This window comes from Chelonia mydas, chromosome 3, assembly GCF_015237465.2.
Source record: "Chelonia mydas isolate rCheMyd1 chromosome 3, rCheMyd1.pri.v2, whole genome shotgun sequence".
In the NCBI taxonomy this organism is placed as follows: domain Eukaryota; kingdom Metazoa; phylum Chordata; order Testudines; family Cheloniidae; genus Chelonia; species Chelonia mydas.
Genome location: NC_057851.1, coordinates 172,908,522 through 172,928,865, shown reverse-complemented (window position 1 = coordinate 172,928,865; position 20,344 = coordinate 172,908,522). Strand labels below are relative to the sequence as shown.

The 20,344-nt window shown below is 46.5% G+C and overlaps 1 protein-coding gene across 1 annotated transcript; it reads right to left on the bottom strand.

Annotated features, from left to right (window-relative positions):
* Window positions 1-12,634: 12,634 nt before the first annotated feature.
* Window positions 12,635-19,479, bottom strand: GPR75 (G protein-coupled receptor 75). Its single transcript, XM_007072396.3, has 2 exons — window positions 19,102-19,479; window positions 12,635-18,277 (listed from the first exon to the last, which is right to left on the bottom strand). The coding sequence occupies exon 2, from the start codon at window positions 18,181-18,183 to the stop codon at window positions 16,531-16,533; it is 1,653 nt and encodes a 550-aa protein (XP_007072458.1). The 5' UTR covers window positions 18,184-18,277; window positions 19,102-19,479; the 3' UTR covers window positions 12,635-16,530.
* Between the last annotated feature and the right edge of the window lie 865 nt (window positions 19,480-20,344).

The window sequence follows — 20,344 nt, the reverse complement described above, 5'->3', positions numbered from 1 at the left end:
AATTTAGCAGCATTAGATCCATTTAACCCTGCACCCGTCCACATGATGAAGCCATTTTTGTCGACTTAAAGGGCTCTTAAAATCGATTTCTGTACTCCTCCCCGATGAGGGGATTAGTGCTGAAATTGACATCGCTGGGTCGAATTTGTGGTAGTGTGGACACAATTTGACGGTATTGGCCTCCGGGAGCTATCCCAGAGTGCTCCATTGTGACCGCTCTGGACAGCACTTTCAACTCAGATGCACTAGCCAGGTACACAGGAAAAGCACCGGGAACTTTTGAATTTCATTTCCTGTTTGGCCAGTGTGATGAGCTCATCAGCAGAGGTGACCATGGAGAGCTCATCAGCACAGGTGACCATGCAGTCCCAGAATCACAAAAGAGCTCCAGCATGGACCAAATAGGAGGTACTGGATCTGATCGCTATATGGGGAGATGAATCTGTGCTATCAGAATTCCGTTCCAAAAGACGAAATGCCAATATATTTGAAAAAATCTCCAAGGGCATGATGGACAGAGGCAATAACAGGGACTTGTAGCAGTGCCATGTGAAAATTAAGGAGCTCAGGCAAGCCTACCAAAAAACCAGAGGCAAACGACCACTCTGGGTCAGAGCCCCAGACATGCCGCTTCTATGATGAGCTGCATGCAATTCTAGGGGTGTCCCTACCACTACCCCACCCCTGTCCGTGAACACCTGCAAGAGGGGAGTCTCACACAACAGGGATGAGGATTTTGGGGACGAGGAAGATGAGGAGGAGGAGGAGGATAGAGCACAACAGGCAAGCGGAGAAACCGTTCTCTCCAACAGCCAGAAACTGTTTATCATCCTGGAGCCAATCCCTCCCAACCCTCCCAAGGCGGGCTCCCGGACCATGAAGCCGGAGAAGGTACCTCTGGTGAGTGTACCTTTGTAAATATAATACATGGTTTAAAAGCAAACATGTTTAATGATTAATTTGCCCTGAAGACTTGGGATGCATTCGCGGCCAGTACAGTTACTGGAAAAGTCTGTTAACATGTCTGGGGATGGAGCGGAAATCCTCCAGGGACATTATTAAGGGGACATTCAGAGGTGGCCGTTCCTGCTGGGCTGTTTGCCTGTGGCTGAAAAGAAATCATCCTTGCTATTAGCCACGCAGCGGAGGGGGGGCGCCGTTCACGCTGAGCTGTTCGCATTTGGCTGGCAGGGATCTTCTCTGATACTAGTCACGTGGTGGGAGGAGGGGTGAAGTGATCATCCCAGAGAATTGGGGGGGGGGGTTAGTTGGGTTTGTGCTTCACATTAACCCGAAAACCGCAGCCCCCCCTTTTAAATGGCCAACCCAGTGGGTGCTTGGTATGGGAAAGGAGGGCGCCGCTGTTTGAAACTATTCCCATGTTATGAAGGCTGAAGAAGCCGAAAGACTGTGGGTTACCATGGCTGCCTGCAAGCCAAATTCTGTTGCCCGGCCCTGCGTGTGTGATCTCTCACACCAAACCGGCAGGCCCTCAATATAAGAGGCAAAATGAGACCTTGTACCGAAAGCACATGTGCTATGTAATGTTAACAGCTTGGTTCACCGTGAAAGAGTCTACCCATTGTTCTCTAAAATGTGTCTTTTTAAACACTACTCTCCCTTTTTTCCTCCTGCAGCTGCAAATGCTTCAACGTTCCCCTTATCATCTCCGTCCCAGAGGCTAGCACAGATAAGAAGGCGAAAAAAACGCACTCATGATGAAATGTTCTCTGAGCTTATACAGTCCTCCCGCACTGAAAGAGCTCTGCAGAATGCGTGGAGGCAAACACTGGCAGAATCCAGGAAAGCAGAAAATGAACACAAGGACAGGAGGGACAAACAAGATGAGATGTTGCAGGAGCAAGAGGAGATGTGGCGGCAGCGTGATGAGAGGAGGCAGGATGCAATGCTGAGGCTACTGGGGGATCAAACTGATATTCTCCGGCGTCTGGTGGAGCTGCAGGAAAGTCAGCAGGAGCACAGACTGCCACTGCAGCCCCTGTGTAACCACCCACCCTCCACCCCAAGTTCCATAGCCTCCTCACCCAGATGCCCAAGAACGTGCGGAGGGGGGGCCCTCCGGGCACCCAACCACTCCATCCCAGAGGACTGCCCAAGCAACAGAAGGCTGGCATTCAATAACTCCTGAAGTGCAGTGTAGCCTTATCCTTCCCTCCTCCCCTCATCCACCACCCCACCCAGTGCTTCCCTCCTCACCCACCCCTCCTGGGCTACCTTGGCAGTTATCCCCCTATTTGTGTTATGAATTAATAAAGAATGCATGATTTTGAAACAACGACTTTATTGCCTCTGCAAGCGGTGATCGAAGGGGGGAGGGCAGTTGGCTTACAGGGAAGTAGAGTGAACCAAGGGGGCGGGTTTTATTAAGGAGAAACAAACAGAACTGTCACAACGTAGTCTGGCCAGTCATGAAACTGGTTTTCAAAGCTTCTCTGATGCACAGTGCGCCCCGCTGTGCTCTTCTAGTTGCCCTGGTGTTTGGCTGCACATAATCAGCGGCCAGGCAATTTGCCTCAACCCCCCATCCCGCCATAAACGTCTCCCCCTTACTCTCACAGATATTGTGAAGCACACAGCAAGCAGCAATAACAATGGGAATATTGGTTTCGCTGAGGTCTAACCAAGTCAGTAAACTGTGCCAGCGTGCTTTTAAAAGTCCAAATGCACTTTCTACCACCATTCTGCACTTGCTCAGCTTATAGTTGAACTGTTCCTTACTACTGTCCAGGGTGCCTGCGTATGGTTTCATGAGCTAGGGTATTAAGGGCTAGGCTGGGTTCCCAAGGATAACTATAGGCATTTCAACATCCCCAACAATTATTTTCTGGTCTGGGAAGTAAGTCCCTTCCTGCAGCTGTTCAAACAGACCAGAGTTCCTGAAGATGCGAGCATCATGTACCTTTCCTGGCCATCCCACGTTGATGTTTGTGAAACGTCCCTTGTGATCCACCAGTGCTTGCAGCACCATTGAAAAGTACCCCTTGCGGTTTACATACTGGTTGGCAAGGTGCTCCGGTCCCAAGACAGGGATATGCGTTCCGTCTATCGCCCCACCACAGTTAGAGAATCCCATTGCAGCAAAGCCATCCACAATGACCTGCAATTTCCCAGAGTCACTACCCTTGATAGCAGAACATCAGTGATTGTGTTGGCTACATGGATCACAGCAGCCCCCACAGTAGACTTGCCCACTCCAAATTGATTCCCGACTGACCGGTAGCTGTCTGGCATTGCAAGCTTCCACAGGGCTATCGCCACTTGCTTGTGAACTGTGAGGGCTGCTCTCATCTTGGTATTGTTGCACTTCAGGGCAGGGGAAAGCAAGTCACAAAGTTCCATGAAAGTGCCCTTAAGCATGCAAAAGTTTCACAGCCACTGGGAATCATCCCAGACCTGCAACCCTATGCGGTACCACCAGTCTGTGCTTGTTTCCCGGGCCCAGAATCGGCATTCCACGGCATGAGTCTGCCCCATTACCACCAGGATGTCCAAATTGCCAGGGCCTGTGCTTTGAGAGAAGTCTGTGTCCATGTCCTCATCACTCTCGTCACTGCACTGCCATCACCTCCTTGCCTGCTTTTGCAGGTTCTGGTTCTGCACATAGTGCAGGATAATACGCGAGGTGTTTACAATGCGCATAACTGCCGCGGTGATCTGAGCGGGCTCCATGCTTGCCGTGGTATGGTGTCTGCTGGAGAGAAGAGTTGCAGCGGAAGCAGTGGCTGACAACGGATGCCACAAGAATAGGTATTTATTGAGACTGACAAGAGGACCTGCGAGGTGGATTCATGAGAGCAGGAGAGCAGAGTTGCAGCGGAAGCGGTGGAGGACGACGGTTAGCACTGTGCACATTGCCTGAGGAAGAACAAACGTACCCAGGAGCCCATGACAGACAACATGGAGAAATTCGCTATTGAGACAATAGCAGCAGAGCAGAGTTGCAGCGGAAGCGGTGGATGACGACGATTAGCAGTCCTACTGCACCATCTGCTGAAAGCAGTATGGCGTCTGCACGGAAAAAAGGCACAAAACGATTGTCTGCCATGCTTTTTGTTTTTCAACTTCATCCTTGCCAGATCATGAGTGATCAGGAAAGGAATAAGAAATGCTACTCCTAGGCCTGGTCTACCCTACATGGATAAACCACCATGCACTGACCTAGTTGTGCATGTGTCTGTGCTTAAATTTGTCTCCCACTGAAGTAAGCTCTCCATTATGCTGACATAGTAACACTACCTCCCCGAGTGGTGTCGAGCTATGGCTGATATACTGAGGCTCATGCAGTGCAAATATAGACAATCCATTACCTATGGAGACCGGAAGCCCCCCACACCCTTTCAAAACCTCTTGAATTTTTGAAATGCCTTTTCCTGATTGTCCTTCTTGGTGAGCCCATCTAGCAGCTCTCCATTGTTGTGTGCAACTGTCCAGCTGACCATGCTGGCTACATGCTCCAGACTCGCTCTGGTCTGGAGCAGACAGGAGATATTGGACTGTGGGGAGAAGAGGCTGTGCAAGCACAGCTACAATCCAGCCACAGAAACATAGACATCTGTGAAGGTGGCTGGTGTACAGCTTCACGAGCTAGGGGAGTAAGGGGTAGGTTGGTATAGGATGTGATATGTAGAATGTATAGTTTAGGTGTTGGGACATGTGAAAAGATGCCGACAGGGAAGGAGAACAGCCAGGGGAACATCTGGGTCACCAACCTGATCAGGTAAATAACTTGGTCAGCAGTCCAATCAGGTAAACAACTGAGTTAGCAAACTAATCTTTTGTGTTAGGCAGGAAGGTGTTTATATATAACGAATAACTTTGTAACAATGTATTTAAGGGGCGCACCTGAATGTGGGTGCATGCTTGCATTTAACCCTATGCTGTGCCCTGTTTTGGTGGACTGATTGCTAACTGAAGCAGCAAATAAATGACATACTTCACCTCAAGTCTGTCTGTGAACCTGTGTGTTCTCTCTTTGTGCTGCTTTCTAGTGCAAGTGGGACAAAAATGTGTTCTGTGCTGCTACAACCAATGTGATTGAGGCCTGGTAGAATCACGTTTCAATTGCGCTTTCTGCAATGTGGAAAAATGTTCTTGTCTCATCTACATTAAAAATAACACTGTTTTCAACACCAAGTCAGTAACCCACTGCTGGCAACTGTTCTCAGCTTTGATCAATGTTCTAGTGTAGATGGGACTTGTATGCCATTTGTTTATCGCATTCATAAAGCTTGACGGTCCAATGTTTCCATCATGAATGACAGACCTCAAGTAGTCCATAAACAAATGTTGAAGCTGTCCACAGAAAAGACACCTCTGGTCTACCTAAGTAATTTACACGTGTTTCGTTATAAGACAGCCTCGGTGTTACTAAAAGCCAGAAAGCCTATTGGGAGGCTACTCCTCCAGTGGGTATGATTCTCCAATCACTACCAACAGTATAAAATAAGGAGTAATTCTGAGTTATCCAAGAGCAGAAATAGTAACCTTATGAATTAATGAGCAAGTGAATACAACCAGCCAAATTTAGCCTGGTGTGAGTTATGAGCAGGTACATTGACTCAATGGCAATTGCTCCTTCTTACCCCTGAGCTGAATTTGAACCATTAGGTTTAGAGTTCTGGGATTTTAAAAGGAAACGATGGTATTTACGTAAGTAATTTTCAAAATTATGAGCTATATATTCACATTCAAAGACATTACTTTAAAAGGAAGAGCCATTGAGAGTAACTATTTAGCTTAGTGAAAAATTTGAAATTACTGTGATTCTTTAGCTGTTTGATGGCACCCTAATAGCTTTCTTTGACAGGGAACAAGACTGGGGGAGAGGGGGCGGGTGGAGAGTTGTAGATGTGGTATATCTTGACTTTAATAAGGCTTTTGATACATGACCTTCTCATAAACAAACTAGGGAAATACAACTTAGCTGGAGCTACTGTACAGCGGTGGCATAACTGGTTGGAGAATAGTTATCAGTGGTTCACAGTCAAGCCGGAAGGGCATATTAAGTGGGGTCCCACAGAGATTAGTTCTGGGTTCTGTTATGTTCAATATCTTCATCAATGATTTAAATAATGGCATAGAGAGTACACTTATGAAGTTTGTAGACGACACCAAGCTGGTAGGGGTTACAAGTGCTTTGAAGTAAATAGGATGAAATTTGATAAGTACAAATGCAAAGTATTCCACTTAGGAAGGAACAATCAGTTGCACACATGCAAAATGGGAAATGATGCCTAGGAAGGAGTACTGCATAAAGGGATCTGGGAGGTCATAGTAGATATCAAACTAAATATGAGTCAACAGTGTAACACTGTTGCAAAAAAAGCAAACATTATTCTGGGATGTATTAACAGGAGTGTTGTAAGCAAGACACAAGAAATAATTCTTCCACTCTACTCTGCACTCATAAGGCCTCAACTGGAATATTGTGTCCAGTTCTGGGGACCACAATTCAGGAAAGATGTGGACAAATTGGAGAAAGTCCAGAGACAAGCAACAAAAATGATTAAAGATGTAGAAAACATGACTGATGAGGGAAGATTGAAAACATTGGGTTTGTTTAGTCTGGAGAAGAGAAGACTGAGGGAGGACATGATAACAGTTTTCAAGTACATAAAAGGTTGTTACAAGGAGGAGGGCAAAAAATTGTTCTTCTTAACCTCTGAGGACAGGACAAAAGCAATGGGCTCAAATTGCAGCAAGAGAGGTTTAGGTTGGACATTAGAAAAAACTTCCTGTCAGGGTAGTTAAGCATTAAAATAAATTGCCTAGGGAGGTTGTGGAATCTCCATCACTGAATATTTTTAAGAGCAGGTTAGACAAACACTTCTCAGGGTTGGTCTAGATAATACTTCGGCCTACCTTGAGTGCAGGGGACTGGACTAGAAGACCTCTTGAGGTCCCTTCCAGTCCTACGATTCTATGAACCTTTTGTTGCCAATGTCTCTCGTTTCTAATTATGTTGCATTCATGATTGTGTGCCTGAATATAGCTTTGTTTTTGTTTGTAAACCTCCATCTATTTCTTGTATTAATCCCTCCCCCCACCTCCTCAGTTCCCTCCCCTCTCCTGCATTCCCCATACTCTAAATCCACAACTGAAATACCAATTTAACATGCAAAACAGTCCCCAAATGACTGTGCTTTGTTAAACTGTTAGGCTAACAGAAGACAGATATTATTGGTCATCCCAAATAAAGCAAATGTCATATTATTTTCTTTATAACAATAACATAGTTACTGTTCAGCTGTTCATTCCTGATGACTCCCGAGAAGTCCCTTCTGGTTAGCTTTAGATTACTCCTCAGGTATCTGAGTTCCCTTATTCACCTTCACTTCTGCCATTGCCAGTAAGGTATCTAAGGTCTTTTGTCTTTTCTTTTCATTTCTTCTTTTTCCTGGGTTTCACCGTTTCCCAAGAGTTTTTGAGGAGCTTATCTCTAGTTACTACCTCTGGAGAGATTTCTTGTATGTCTGAGATTTTGATTTCTATCACAAGCAACGGGGTTGTATTTTTTCCTTGTTTAAAGTTTCTTACTGTATAATACTGATTTTGGAAGCTGAATGAGAATTTAAATGGGAATCCCCATTTCTAGTGGCTATCTGCTCTCCTGAGCGTTCCTGTAATTTCCTGTAGCTCTCTTCTTTTTTTTAAGGTTACGGCAGAGAGATCATGGAAAATGTGCAGCTTATAACCTTTGAGTATAAACTCTAAATGCTCTCTGGCTTTTTTCGTAATTAAATTTTTCTGCTGCTAATTTCACAGTTAGGTCTCTGAGTTTATTATTATTATTATGAGGCCCAGCCTGGTGGAGCAGTGCCCTGTGTGCTCTCTCCACTTTTACCTCTCCCAGAGAGCTTAGATGTAACAACTCTAGAATTAAAGGTTTTACATATCAGATTGGTTTCCTCCTTCAGCGTTTTCAGGCAGACCCTTAATTCTGATATTCTCCCTTCTTTATCTGTTTTCCATATTGTCCAATTTAAGCTGCATCTCTCTCTCTCTGTTCCCTCAGTGCCATGTGGTTCTGTAGCTCTGTTTCTCTCACTTGCTTTTCTTAGGCCAGTGACTCGCTCTTCCAAGTTAGCAACTTCCTTCTTTATTGCAAGAAGCTTGATCGTCGAATCATCTCTCATGCCTTAAACTCAGAGGTCATCTCCAGAATGCCTGCTTTAGTTGCCATTTGATTTTCTTCAGCTCTGGCATTTTTCCCTAATTTCGCTGCCATGAGTTCACTTGGAGTCTGAGAGATTTCTCCATGCTGTGAGCCAGAAACAGTCTTCTCAGCCCTGGTCTACACTACGAGTTTAGGTCAAATTTAGCAGCATTAGATCCATTTAACCTTGCATCTGTCCACATGATGAAGCCATTTTTGTCGACTTAAAGGGCTCTTAAAATCGATTTCTGTACTCCTCCCCGATGAGGGGATTAGTGCTGAAATTGACATCGCTGGGTCGAATTTGTGGTAGTGTGGACACAATTTGACGGTATTGGCCTCCGGGAGCTATCCCAGAGTGCTCCATTGTGACCGCTCTGGACAGCACTTTCAACTCAGATGCACTAGCCAGGTACACAGGAAAAGCACCGGGAACTTTTGAATTTCATTTCCTGTTTGGCCAATGTGATGAGCTCATCAGCAGAGGTGACCATGGAGAGCTCATCAGCACAGGTGACCATGCAGTCCCAGAATCGCAAAAGAGCTCCAGCATGGACCGAACAGGAGGTACTGGATCTGATCGCTATATGGGGAGATGAATCTGTGCTATCAGAATTCCGTTCCAAAAGACGAAATGCCAATATATTTGAAAAAATCTCCAAGGGCATGATGGACAGAGGCAATAACAGGGACTTGTAGCAGTGCCATGTGAAAATTAAGGAGCTCAGGCAAGCCTACCAAAAAACCAGAGGCAAATGACCACTCTGGGTCAGAGCCCCAGACATGCCGCTTCTATGATGAGCTGCATGCAATTCTAGGGGGTGTCCCTACCACTACCCCACCCCTGTCCGTGAACACCTGCAAGAGGGGAGTCTCACACAACAGGGATGAGGATTTTGGGGACGAGGAAGATGAGGAGGAGGAGGAGGATAGAGCACAACAGGCAAGCGGAGAAACCGTTCTCTCCAACAGCCAGAAACTGTTTATCACCCTGGAGCCAATCCCTCCCAACCCTCCCAAGGCGGGCTCCCGGACCATGAAGCCGGAGAAGGTACCGCTGGTGAGTGTACCTTTGTAAATATAATACATGGTTTAAAAGCAAACATGTTTAATGATTAATTTGCCCTGAAGACTTGGGATGCATTCGCGGCCAGTACAGTTACTGGAAAAGTCTGTTAACATGTCTGGGGATGGAGCGGAAATCCTCCAGGGACATTATTAAGGGGACATTCAGAGGTGGCCGTTCCTGCTGGGCTGTTTGCCTGTGGCTGAAAAGAAATCATCCTTGCTATTAGCCACGCGGCGGAGGGGGGGCGCCGTTCACGCTGAGCTGTTCGCATTTGGCTGGCAGGGATCTTCTCTGATACTAGTCACGTGGTGGGAGGAGGGGTGAAGTGATCATCCCAGAGAATTGGGGGGGGTTAGTTGGGTTTGTGCTTCACATTAACCCGAAAACCGCAGCCCCCCCTTTTAAATGGCCAACCCAATGGGTGCTTGGTACGGGAAAGGAGGGCGCCGCTGTTTGAAACTATTCCCATGTTATGAAGGCTGAAGAAGCCGAAAGACTGTGGGTTACCATGGCTGCCTGCAAGCCAAATTCTGTTGCCCGGCCCTGCGTGTGCGATCTCTCACACCAAACCGGCAGGCCCTCAATATAAGAGGCAAAATGAGACCTTGTACCGAAAGCACATGTGCTATGTAATGTTAACAGCTTGGTTCACCGTGAAAGAGTCTACCCATTGTTCTCTAAAATGTGTCTTTTTAAACACTACTCTCCCTTTTTTCCTCCTGCAGCTGCAAATGTTTCAACGTTCCCCTTATCATCTCCGTCCCAGAGGCTAGCACAGATAAGAAGGCGAAAAAAACGCACTCATGATGAAATGTTCTCTGAGCTTATACAGTCCCACCCGCACTGAAAGAGCACTGCAGAATGCGTGGAGGCAAACACTGGCAGAATCCAGGAAAGCAGAAAATGAACACAAGGACAGGAGGGACAAACAAGATGAGAGGTTGCAGAAGCAAGAGGAGATGTGGCGGCAGTGTGATGAGAGGAGGCAGGATGCAATGCTGAGGCTACTGGGGTATCAAACTGATATGCTCCGGCGTCTGGTGGAGCTGCAGGAAAGTCAGCAGGAGCACAGACTGCCACTGCAGCCCCTGTGTAACCACCCACCCTCCTCCCCAAGTTCCATAGCCTCCTCACCCAGATGCCCAAGAACGTGCGGGGGGGGGGGGGGGCCCACCGGGCACCCAACCACTCCATCCCAGAGGACTGCCCAAGCAACAGAAGGCTGGCATTCAATAACTCTTGAAGTGCAGTGTGGCCTTATCCTTCCCTCCTCCCCTCATCCACCACCCCACCCGGTGCTTCCCTCCTCACCCACCCCTCCTGGGCTACCTTGGCAGTTATCCCCCTATTCGTGTTATGAATTAATAAAGAATGCATGATTTTGAAACAACGACTTTATTGCCTCTGCAAGCGGTGATCGAAGGGGGGAGGGCAGTTGGCTTACAGGGAAGTAGAGTGAACCAAGGGGGCGGGTTTTCATCAAGGAGAAACAAACAGAACTGTCACAATGTAGTCTGGCCAGTCATGAAACTGGTTTTCAAAGCTTCTCTGATGCACAGTGCGCCCCACTGTGCTCTTCTAGTTGCCCTGGTGTTTGGCTGCACATAATCAGCCGCCAGGCAATTTGCCTCAACCTCCCATCCCGCCATAAACGTCTCCCCCTTACTCTCACAGATATTGTGAAGCACACAGTACGCAGCAATAACAATGGGAATATTGGTTTCGCCGAGGTCTAACCAAGTCAGTAAACTGTGCCAGCGTGCTTTTAAATGTCCAAATGCACATTCTACCACCATTCTGCACTTGCTCAGCTTATAGTTGAACTGCTCCTTACTACTGTCCAGGGTGCCTGCGTATGGTTTCATGAGCTAGGGTATTAAGGGCTAGGCTGGGTTCCCAAGGATAACTATAGGCATTTCAACATCCCCAACAATTATTTTCTGGTCTGGGAAGTAAGTCCCTTCCTGCAGCTATTCAAACAGACCAGAGTTCCTGAAGATGCGAGCATCATGTACCTTTCCCGGCCATCCCACGTTGATGTTTGTGAAACGTCCCTTGTGATCCACCAGTGCTTGCAGCACCATTGAAAAGTACCCCTTGCGGTTTACATACTGGTTGGCAAGGTGCTCCGGTCCCAAGATAGGGATATGCGTTCCGTCTATCGCCCCACCACAGTTAGGGAATCCCATTGCAGCAAAGCCATCCACTATGACCTGCAATTTCCCAGAGTCACTACCCTTGATAGCAGAACATCAGTGATTGTGTTGGCTACATGGATCACAGCAGCCCCCACAGTAGACTTGCCCACTCCAAATTGATTCCCGACTGACCGGTAGCTGTCTGGCATTGCAAGCTTCCACAGGGCTATCGCCACTTGCTTGTGAACTGTGAGGGCTGCTCTCATCTTGGTATTGTTGCACTTCAGGGCAGGGGAAAGCAAGTCACAAAGTGCCATGAAAGTGCCCTTAAGCATGCAAAAGTTTCACAGCCACTGGGAATCATCCCAGACCTGCAACCCTATGCGGTACCACCAGTCTGTGCTTGTTTCCCGGGCCCAGAATCGGCATTCCACGGCATGAGTCTGCCCCATTACCACCAGGATGTCCAAATTGCCAGGGCCTGTGCTTTGAGAGAAGTCTGTGTCCATGTCCTCATCACTCTCGTCACTGCACTGCCATCACCTCCTTGCCTGCTTTTGCAGGTTCTGGTTCTGCACATAGTGCAGGATAATACGCAAGGTGTTTACAATGCGCATAACTGCCGCGGTGATCTGAGCGGGCTCCATGCTTGCCGTGGTATGGTGTCTGCTGGAGAGAAGAGTTGCAGCGGAAGCAGTGGCTGACGACGGATGCCACAAGAATAGGTATTTATTGAGACTGACAAGAGGACCTGCGAGGTGGATTCATGAGAGCAGGAGAGCAGAGTTGCAGCGGAAGCGGTGGAGGACGACGGTTAGCACTGTGCACATTGCCTGAGGAAGAACAAACGTACCCAGGAGCCCATGACAGACAACATGGAGAAATTCGCTATTGAGACAATAGCAGCAGAGCAGAGTTGCAGCGGAAGCGGTGGATGACGACGATTAGCAGTCCTACTGCACCATCTGCTGAAAGCAGTATGGCGTCTGCACGGAAAAAAGGCACAAAACGATTGTCTGCCATTGCTTTCACACAGGGAGGGGCGACTGACGACATGTACCCAAAACCACCCGCAACAATGTTTTTGCCCCATCAGGCGTTGGGAGCTTAACCCAGAATTCCAATGGGCGGCAGAGACTGCGGGAACTGTGGGATAGCTACCCACAGTGCACCGCTCCGTAAGTCGATGCTAGCCATGGTAGTGAGGACGCACTCCGCTGCCTTAATGCACTTAGTGTGGACATACGCAATCGACTGTATAAATCGATTTCTAAAAATCGACTTCTATAGTATTGACCTAATTTCGTAGTGTAGACATACCCTTAGTGAGTTATCTTTTTAAATGTTCAGAATTCCTTGGAGAATCCATCCTCTGCAACAATATGGTCTGTTTTTGTGGGAAGTTTTGTAGGTTTGGGGGTGTGGTGGTTGATGGAGGCAAATTCTTTGCTATCCCCTCAAAGCTGAGGCTTCAGAGAGCCATGTTATTTTGGCCCCCTAATGGTCTCTTCTCCAGATCTATTTTTACCATGAAGTCTATGAGAAATTGCCAAATTATAACCACTAGGTAGATGACCAGTAAGGATTTATTTTTTAGTTTATAAAATAAATTAACTGAAAATCATCTGGCTGTGCACATATCTGACTAATATTAGTGTTTTCCTCCTCATTTCTCCCATATATTTGTTACAGAATATCCCATCTCAAACAATGATCAGCATCAGATGCTTCAGAGGAAGGTGAAGTAACCGCACAGTAAGGATAATCTCCCCCCCCCCCCCATGAAGGTTTTATCCTAATCCCTAAATCAGAAAATGTTTTAAATCCTGATGCAGGAGGTTTTACATCCTTCCAAAATTTCTTGGCATTACCTATTATAACTCTGGATGTTCTTATTACTCATATAAATGTCCAATCCCTCTTTGAATCTTGGTAGATTCTTGGTCTCAATGACATTATGCAGCTATGAGTTCTCCAGTCTAATTCTGTGTTATAATACAAGGACATGCCACCTTTCAGTTTCACTTCTTGTGTTATCAGCCAGGGAGAACAGAAGCTCCAGATCTACCGTCTCTAAACCATTCAGTATTATATATACTTTTATCATGTCCTCTCTTATTCATCTCCATTCTTTTCAATCTCTTAGTATGGGTGGTCCACCCCCCTAACCATTCACATGTTGCATCTTGTCTCAGTTAGACTGTCACTTTTTTAGGAAATAAGGAAATTTTATTCCGTGTCCAGCATAATGGTGCCCTGATTTAATGGGGCCAGTTAGGTACTACTATAGTACAAATAAATAAGATTACTGGAGATAAAAATCACTTATTTTGTGATCTTCTAATGATTCCTGATACTTAAATTAAGGAATCACTTCAATAAAATTACAGCAACATAATATATTTTCTATTTATCACATACATTCAGCTCCACAAAATGCTTTGTTATTTAATATTATGTAGGACAACTCAAATTGGACAGTGTTCTTATTGCAGTTAAAAGTTCAGAAATGCTACATTTTATTATCTGAGACCACAAACATTTAAAAATATTAGGAATACAAAGTTACATTAGCAGTTAACTTAAGAAAAAACATTATAAAATATTTTGAAAAGATTTCAATCCCTTTCTCACTTTACTCATCATGCAAATATTGAATACATTTACTTTTATGAGCAAAGTGATCATAACCCTTAGTCATGTTATGGAGATCATATAATTCAAAGCAAAATGCGTAATTTAAGGAACATAAACAAACAAACCACCTTAAAACCTGATTTAGCAATCCTTGAACACCCAAAACTCTCACTGACTTCAGTGGGAAGTTCGGACGTGCCAGGAATGCAGAACAGGAGATGTGCAAGTTAAGTATAGATAGGACCCAATCCTGCATCCATTTCTCAGAGTCAGGGCCCAGTCCTAATATCCTTTCTCAAGTAAAGCTGCCACGTAGTGCAATCAGTATGGTGTCTGAGTGAGAACTGGAGGATTAAGCCCATAACATCATCTCCACCCCAAAAAATTATGCGGCATCATGCTAAGGAGTAATCCAAAGACAGAAAAAAAACAAACGTGAGACATTTTAGTTAGTTATATTTTATCGTCACTTTAGCAAGGACCATGTTGTTCATTCACAGAAAAAAATATCTGGGTAGGGAGAAACGAACCATTGAAATTATTTCAACTTTACATTTGTGAGAGAAATTTGTTTAGATTCCTTACTGCAAGAAATTATGTCATGTTTAAATTACTAAAAAAGAAAAGGAGGACTTGTGGCACCTTAGAGACTAACAAATTTATTTGAGCATAAGCTTTCATGAGCTACAGCTCACTTCATCGGATGCTCAAATAAATTTTGTTAGTCTCTAAGGTGCCACAAGTCCTCCTTTTCTTTTTGCGAATACAGACTAATGCGGCTGCTACTCTGAAACCATTTAAATTACTGATTATTATATTTTATTTTCTTAAAACTAAGAAAATTGTTCATTAAAGTGACATTCTTCAGTGGAAACACTGTAAAATAGTTTAGTTTCTAAAAAAGCCAGCTAAAACAATTCACATTACTATGAAAGGATGTTTTTCTTTTTCTAAATAATAAATCATTTCCCTGGAACCAAACGATGTAATTTTGTTAATTAAAGATGCCAACTTTTTCAAACTTGGGTCGCTAAAATGAGGCACCTGAACTTATAAGTGGGTTAATTATTTCAGAGCTTCTGTTGAAGTCTATAGGAGTTCAGAGGTGTTCAGCACTTTTGAAATACAGAGCACGTATTTAAGTGACTGACTTTAAGAACACCAATCTGAAAATTTTGGCTGCCGATTTAATAGCAAAAACTTTATTTTAAAACTAAAACCATCCTGTTTCAATAGGGATTTCCACAACACATAATACAATAAAACTAAACATCAGCATTATAAAAATATTTCACTTCTATATTTTGTTGCTTATGTAGGGCTGTAGATAAAATGCAGAAGTAGACAAATAATCTGACTTCAAGGTAAATAATTCATCACTAGACTGTTTTAAAATGTTTTAGTAGATAAGAAAATCTGAAAAAAGAGTAGTAATATTATGATTACTTGGTAATTTTGTTTTTTCCAGATATTAGTAATTTCTACCCGCATTTGATGGCAATGTCAGATCCTAATCTGCCAAATATATAAAGTCATAGACAAAAACCAAACAACAACACTGCTCCTCAGGTAACAGTTTGTAAAGTAGAAAATTACATAGGCTACTGCATTAGCAATAAATGTCAGCACTGTGATATTGCAATAGTCATTTGTATCCTCAAGTAAAACTTATAATTAGGCATTGCAAGTTAACTTTTATCAGTTGAAAATCATTTCTCCATATACCATTAAAATGGTATTTTATGACACCAGTGCCTACAATAAAGGTATAACAAAAATTAAGATTACCATATAACAAGGCACAATGCCTCTTGCAAGGATCATTCCTAATAGGTAGTGATATACAGCTATTTATAAGTAACCAGGAGTGATATCGTGGTCCCACTGAAGTCAGTGAGAATTTTCCATTGACTTCAATAAAGTCAGGATTTCACGTTAGAACCACAGAAAAATTTACTCAGTCTGGCACTTGTTATAGGAATATTATTCATTCTTTCAACGCCTGCAATAAAACAAACTTTATACTTAAGTTATCAAGATAAATCCTTAAGCATCCACCCAATTCACTGGAAACATGGTTTTCTACATTCTTAAAAATACAGCAAATATATAACAAACCATAATGTTGGCAAAGTCTGTTTTCTTTACATACTTTGCCACATGATGTAATTAAACCTACACTTTCCACACTTACAGTGTTCAGCATAAAATTTAGTAACAAAAACACCCTAATATAACTATTCCAAGTACAAATCTAAAAGATGCCCTTTTTATTAATGAAAAATTATACAATTTCAAAAAAATATTGTGGAAACAGTATTCTACTGCTTAGTTCAACTCTAAATAATTGAATATTAACAATAATAGTAATTTGTAAATTGGCAACTGGATAGCAAAATCAGATATAATACTATACCTTTGAGTTCAGAATAATCATGAATAAAAACAAACAAGGGGAGACAGAAAACCAGATGAAGTGTGGACAAGTTTCTCTGATATCATCCTCCAAGTTAAACAGAGGGGACAGGAATCTGTTTAGCTGAAGTGCTGTCATAATCTCGCACCAAGTCATTAGTGGTATGATAATGCATGGCAATATAGGATTTGGCAAATCCAAAAGTAGACTTTACTGGCTGTAAGCTATTTGGTGTGCTCACTTCCTGTGAAGGGCTGCTGTTATAGATGCTGTAATAAGGTTCAATGCGGGTATTCATGGGGGTTGAGCTGCTCTGTGCATAGTGCTGATGTCCAACAGAAGCCTTAGGACTCAACACACTTTCCTTAGAATGACTAGGACCACAAGCTTGATCCACAAACTTTTTCTGAGGTTTTGGAGACAACATGTATGCCGAATTGGTTTCATGATGGGATGACTTGTTTCTGTTGACTTCCAAGCTCCCTTTGCCCATAGCTCGAAGCCTTGTCTTCTGCTTGCAGCAGAAAAAACCAAGGGCTAAATATTGGAGACACCAAAGGACTCTCCTCCTAAGTCCAGCACTGTTCCGGGAATATATAAAAGGATTTAATCCAGATTTGAAAAAAATGAGGGTAAATCCACACAACTCAAACTGGTAGAGGATGAAACCACCATTACTGGACAGCACATCCTGCACCAAGAAGATCCCCAGGGGGAGACAGCAAACTAAGACAGAGAGGACAATGACCACACATGTCACCACCGCTTTGGAGTCTTTAGCTGTGGACAAATTCACTGTAGACACCAGTTGGAGCCTGGTGGATGCTGGAGCTGGCAGCTGGCTGAGATTCTTACTGTAACCATGGGTCTGGACATGCTGCAACTTGTTGTAGTTCTGGTTCCTGTACAAAGCAGGCATAGCACACTGCACCCCATCCACCCCTCCTGAAGCACGAGGTCCAATGAAAGGCTGCGGTCTGGAGGCATCTACTGTGATGATGGGGGGACATTTCCTCACTTGGGCATTTCTCCTCAATGTCTGGGCTATCATGATATAGGAGACTGAGACCACAGCTACACAGCAAATGAAATCACTCACATACAAGTAGAGGATGATCTTCCCTTCGCCACTGATCAGGCTGGACATGGGGAGGCAGAGGCGGGACTTACGGGTTCTCAGGGTGGCCAAGGTAGCCAAGGTGAAGCTTGTGGCCCACAAGAGCAAGGTGAGCAGGAGAGTGCAAGGGAAGGAGGCAGTTCGGTTGGGCTGCTTACCCAGCACCATCCGCAGCCGGTGCAGGGCAATCACAGCCACTGTCTTGAGAGACATGATGATGAAGCCAGAGCTGGTGAGGTGGAAAGTGAAGCAGAAAGCATCAGGAACACCATTCACAGAGTTGAAAAACAGGACGAAGGCAAACATGGGGGCAGTTACCCCACAAATGAAGAGGTCGCAGAAGGACAAGTTGAGGATCATAAAGTCAAAGTTAGTCCTGAATTTCCTGAAGGCTGGGTCGAAGAAGGACAAGAAGACAATGAGGTTGCCATAGGACCCCAGGCAGAAGATGAGGGCCAGCAGAAAGGTGCAGGTGACCAGTGTGGCTGTGTGGATGATCTCCTGGAGATCCCCCTGGAAAGAGGAAGAGGTGGAATTCCCACTGAGAGAGTGCAGCAGCTGTAGGGAGGTGTTGAAAGGATCCAAGCGCCTTTGGTCAGCCCAGTTCTGCAGCCTGCCTGTCAGGTTCATCTTCACAAAAATAAACACACTCCCACCCCCAAAAGGGGAGTCCAGTGCCTCAACTCAGAGGTTTGGGGCAAAGTGGGTCCATGGTGGATGAAGCCTGTACACACCCCCACCCAAAGAAAAAAAAGTCAGAGCACAGAGATTAGCCCACAAAACAGCATGAGTCACTGAATCACAGATGTTAGGAATGAGAGGGACCTACCAGGACACACACCTCATCCCCTAGGGGCTGGGGCAGGGCTCTTCCCTAAACTACAGGAGCCCTCCCAGTCAATAAGGCATGGACAGAGACAGGGGACCGGGGCCAGGGAGAGACCCCCAGTCCCTGCAGGCAGGCCAGACCTCCCCCACCCGGTAAAAGAAGGCAAAGGCCCCAGTCAGAGCCTGCCCCACCCCCCAGGCTCCCTGGTGAATAGGGCCATGCCCACCCCACAGCCCCGCAAACACAGCCCCGCACCCGCCTCCCACGCACCCGCAGCGCGGGCACAGACCCGGAGCCGCGGCGGCAGGGGCAGCACTGCCCCGCTTGCCCTCTCCCCCCGGGAAAGGCAGTCGCTGAGCCCAGGGGAGCGGCGGGTCCGGGGTAGGGGCGGCGCGGCCGGCTCCTGGCGAGTGGCCCCGGACTGCCCAGCCAGGGCCAGGCAGGCGCAGCCGGCAGGATGCACGCAGGGCCCCTGGCGCGCCCAGCACCGCAGCCTCCCTGCCGGCCCCGGCGCTCCCTGCTCCGCCAGCAGCCTCCGCAGGTGCCCCGCACAGCTGCGTGCGCCCCACCCCCCCCGCGCCCAGTTGTTTCCTCCTCCCAGATGTGAGCCCCCCCTCCCGCCAGCGGTGCCCGTCTGCGGCCCCCCGGGCGCCGCCATCCGGGCAGCCGGGCGCGGGGACTCGGGGCAGGGTAGCGCCCGCCCGCGCGGAGCCCCCTACCTCGCTGCTCGCGGCGGCGCAGCCCCGGCTGCTGCGGCGGCGCCGGCCTGGCCCCGGGGCGGCCCGGCTCTCTGGCGAGCGCGGGGCGGGAGCCCTCCCCGGCTGGGCTGGGGGACAGGCGGCTGCTGAAGTCATCGCCGACGTGCGGGAGCGGATCAATCCCCTCACTGCCACCTGCAGCCAGAGCCCGGCCGTGCGCTGCACCCCAGGGCACGCACACACTGCATCGCCTGCACACTGCATCCCCTCCACACACTGCAATGCACACACTGCATCACAGCCACACAGTGCAACCCCACTGCACAGTGCAGTGCACATGCTGCAGCACGACCACTTACCACAACCACATACTGCACCACAAACCACACACTGTACCCACACTGCAATGCACACTGCGCCACAATTGCACACAGCACCACAACCACACTCTGCACCACACACTGCACCCCTGTTGCACCGCACATTGCAACACACCTACACAGTACAACACTGCCACACACTGCACACTGTACCACAACTACACACACACATGCTGCAACACACATACTGCACCACCACCATATACTGCACACTGACAGTGCACCACTACCACATGCATAGTGCCCCATCACTATATACTGCACCACCACTGCACACACACTGCAACACAACTGTGTGTGGACCATGCATGCACATGCACCCCACAACTGTACCTGCATATATGCATACTGCACCACAACAGTCCACACATTGCAACACCACAGCACATACTGGTACACACAGTGTGTGTCAACCACACACAGATCTACAAATGCAGCAACCCAGCCTCACAGAGCCACACAGACGTACACTGCCATATACAGAAAGACAACCACACACAGCCCCATCGCCCCAGAACACAGCCATACAACCCAATAATACAAGAGAGAGGCACTGTCACAAGACAGTGTAACAGCCATACAACACACAGTTACACACAAACATGAGAGAGGCACCATTGTCACACAAAACTACCACACACAGCAGCACAACTTACAAATAGCAACACAGAAGAAGCACTGCTACCACACACACAAACACACATTCAATGCCATAACACACAACGAAACACATCCCCAGACCACACAGAGCGTGACAGCAACACACACACCCTGCTGGTGACAAGGCAATGCATAAAATGCTACAGCAACAAAGCCTTAGCGCCACACACTGTGTCAGAGTCACAGCAGCACTCTCTTATCCACATACAAGCCATGACTATGCT

Bases quoted from the DNA above. Each gene is read 5' to 3' on its own strand.
- GPR75 (XM_007072396.3), bottom strand. From the start codon at position 18,183: ATGAACCTGACAGGCAGGCTGCAGAACTGGGCTGACCAAAGGCGCTTG.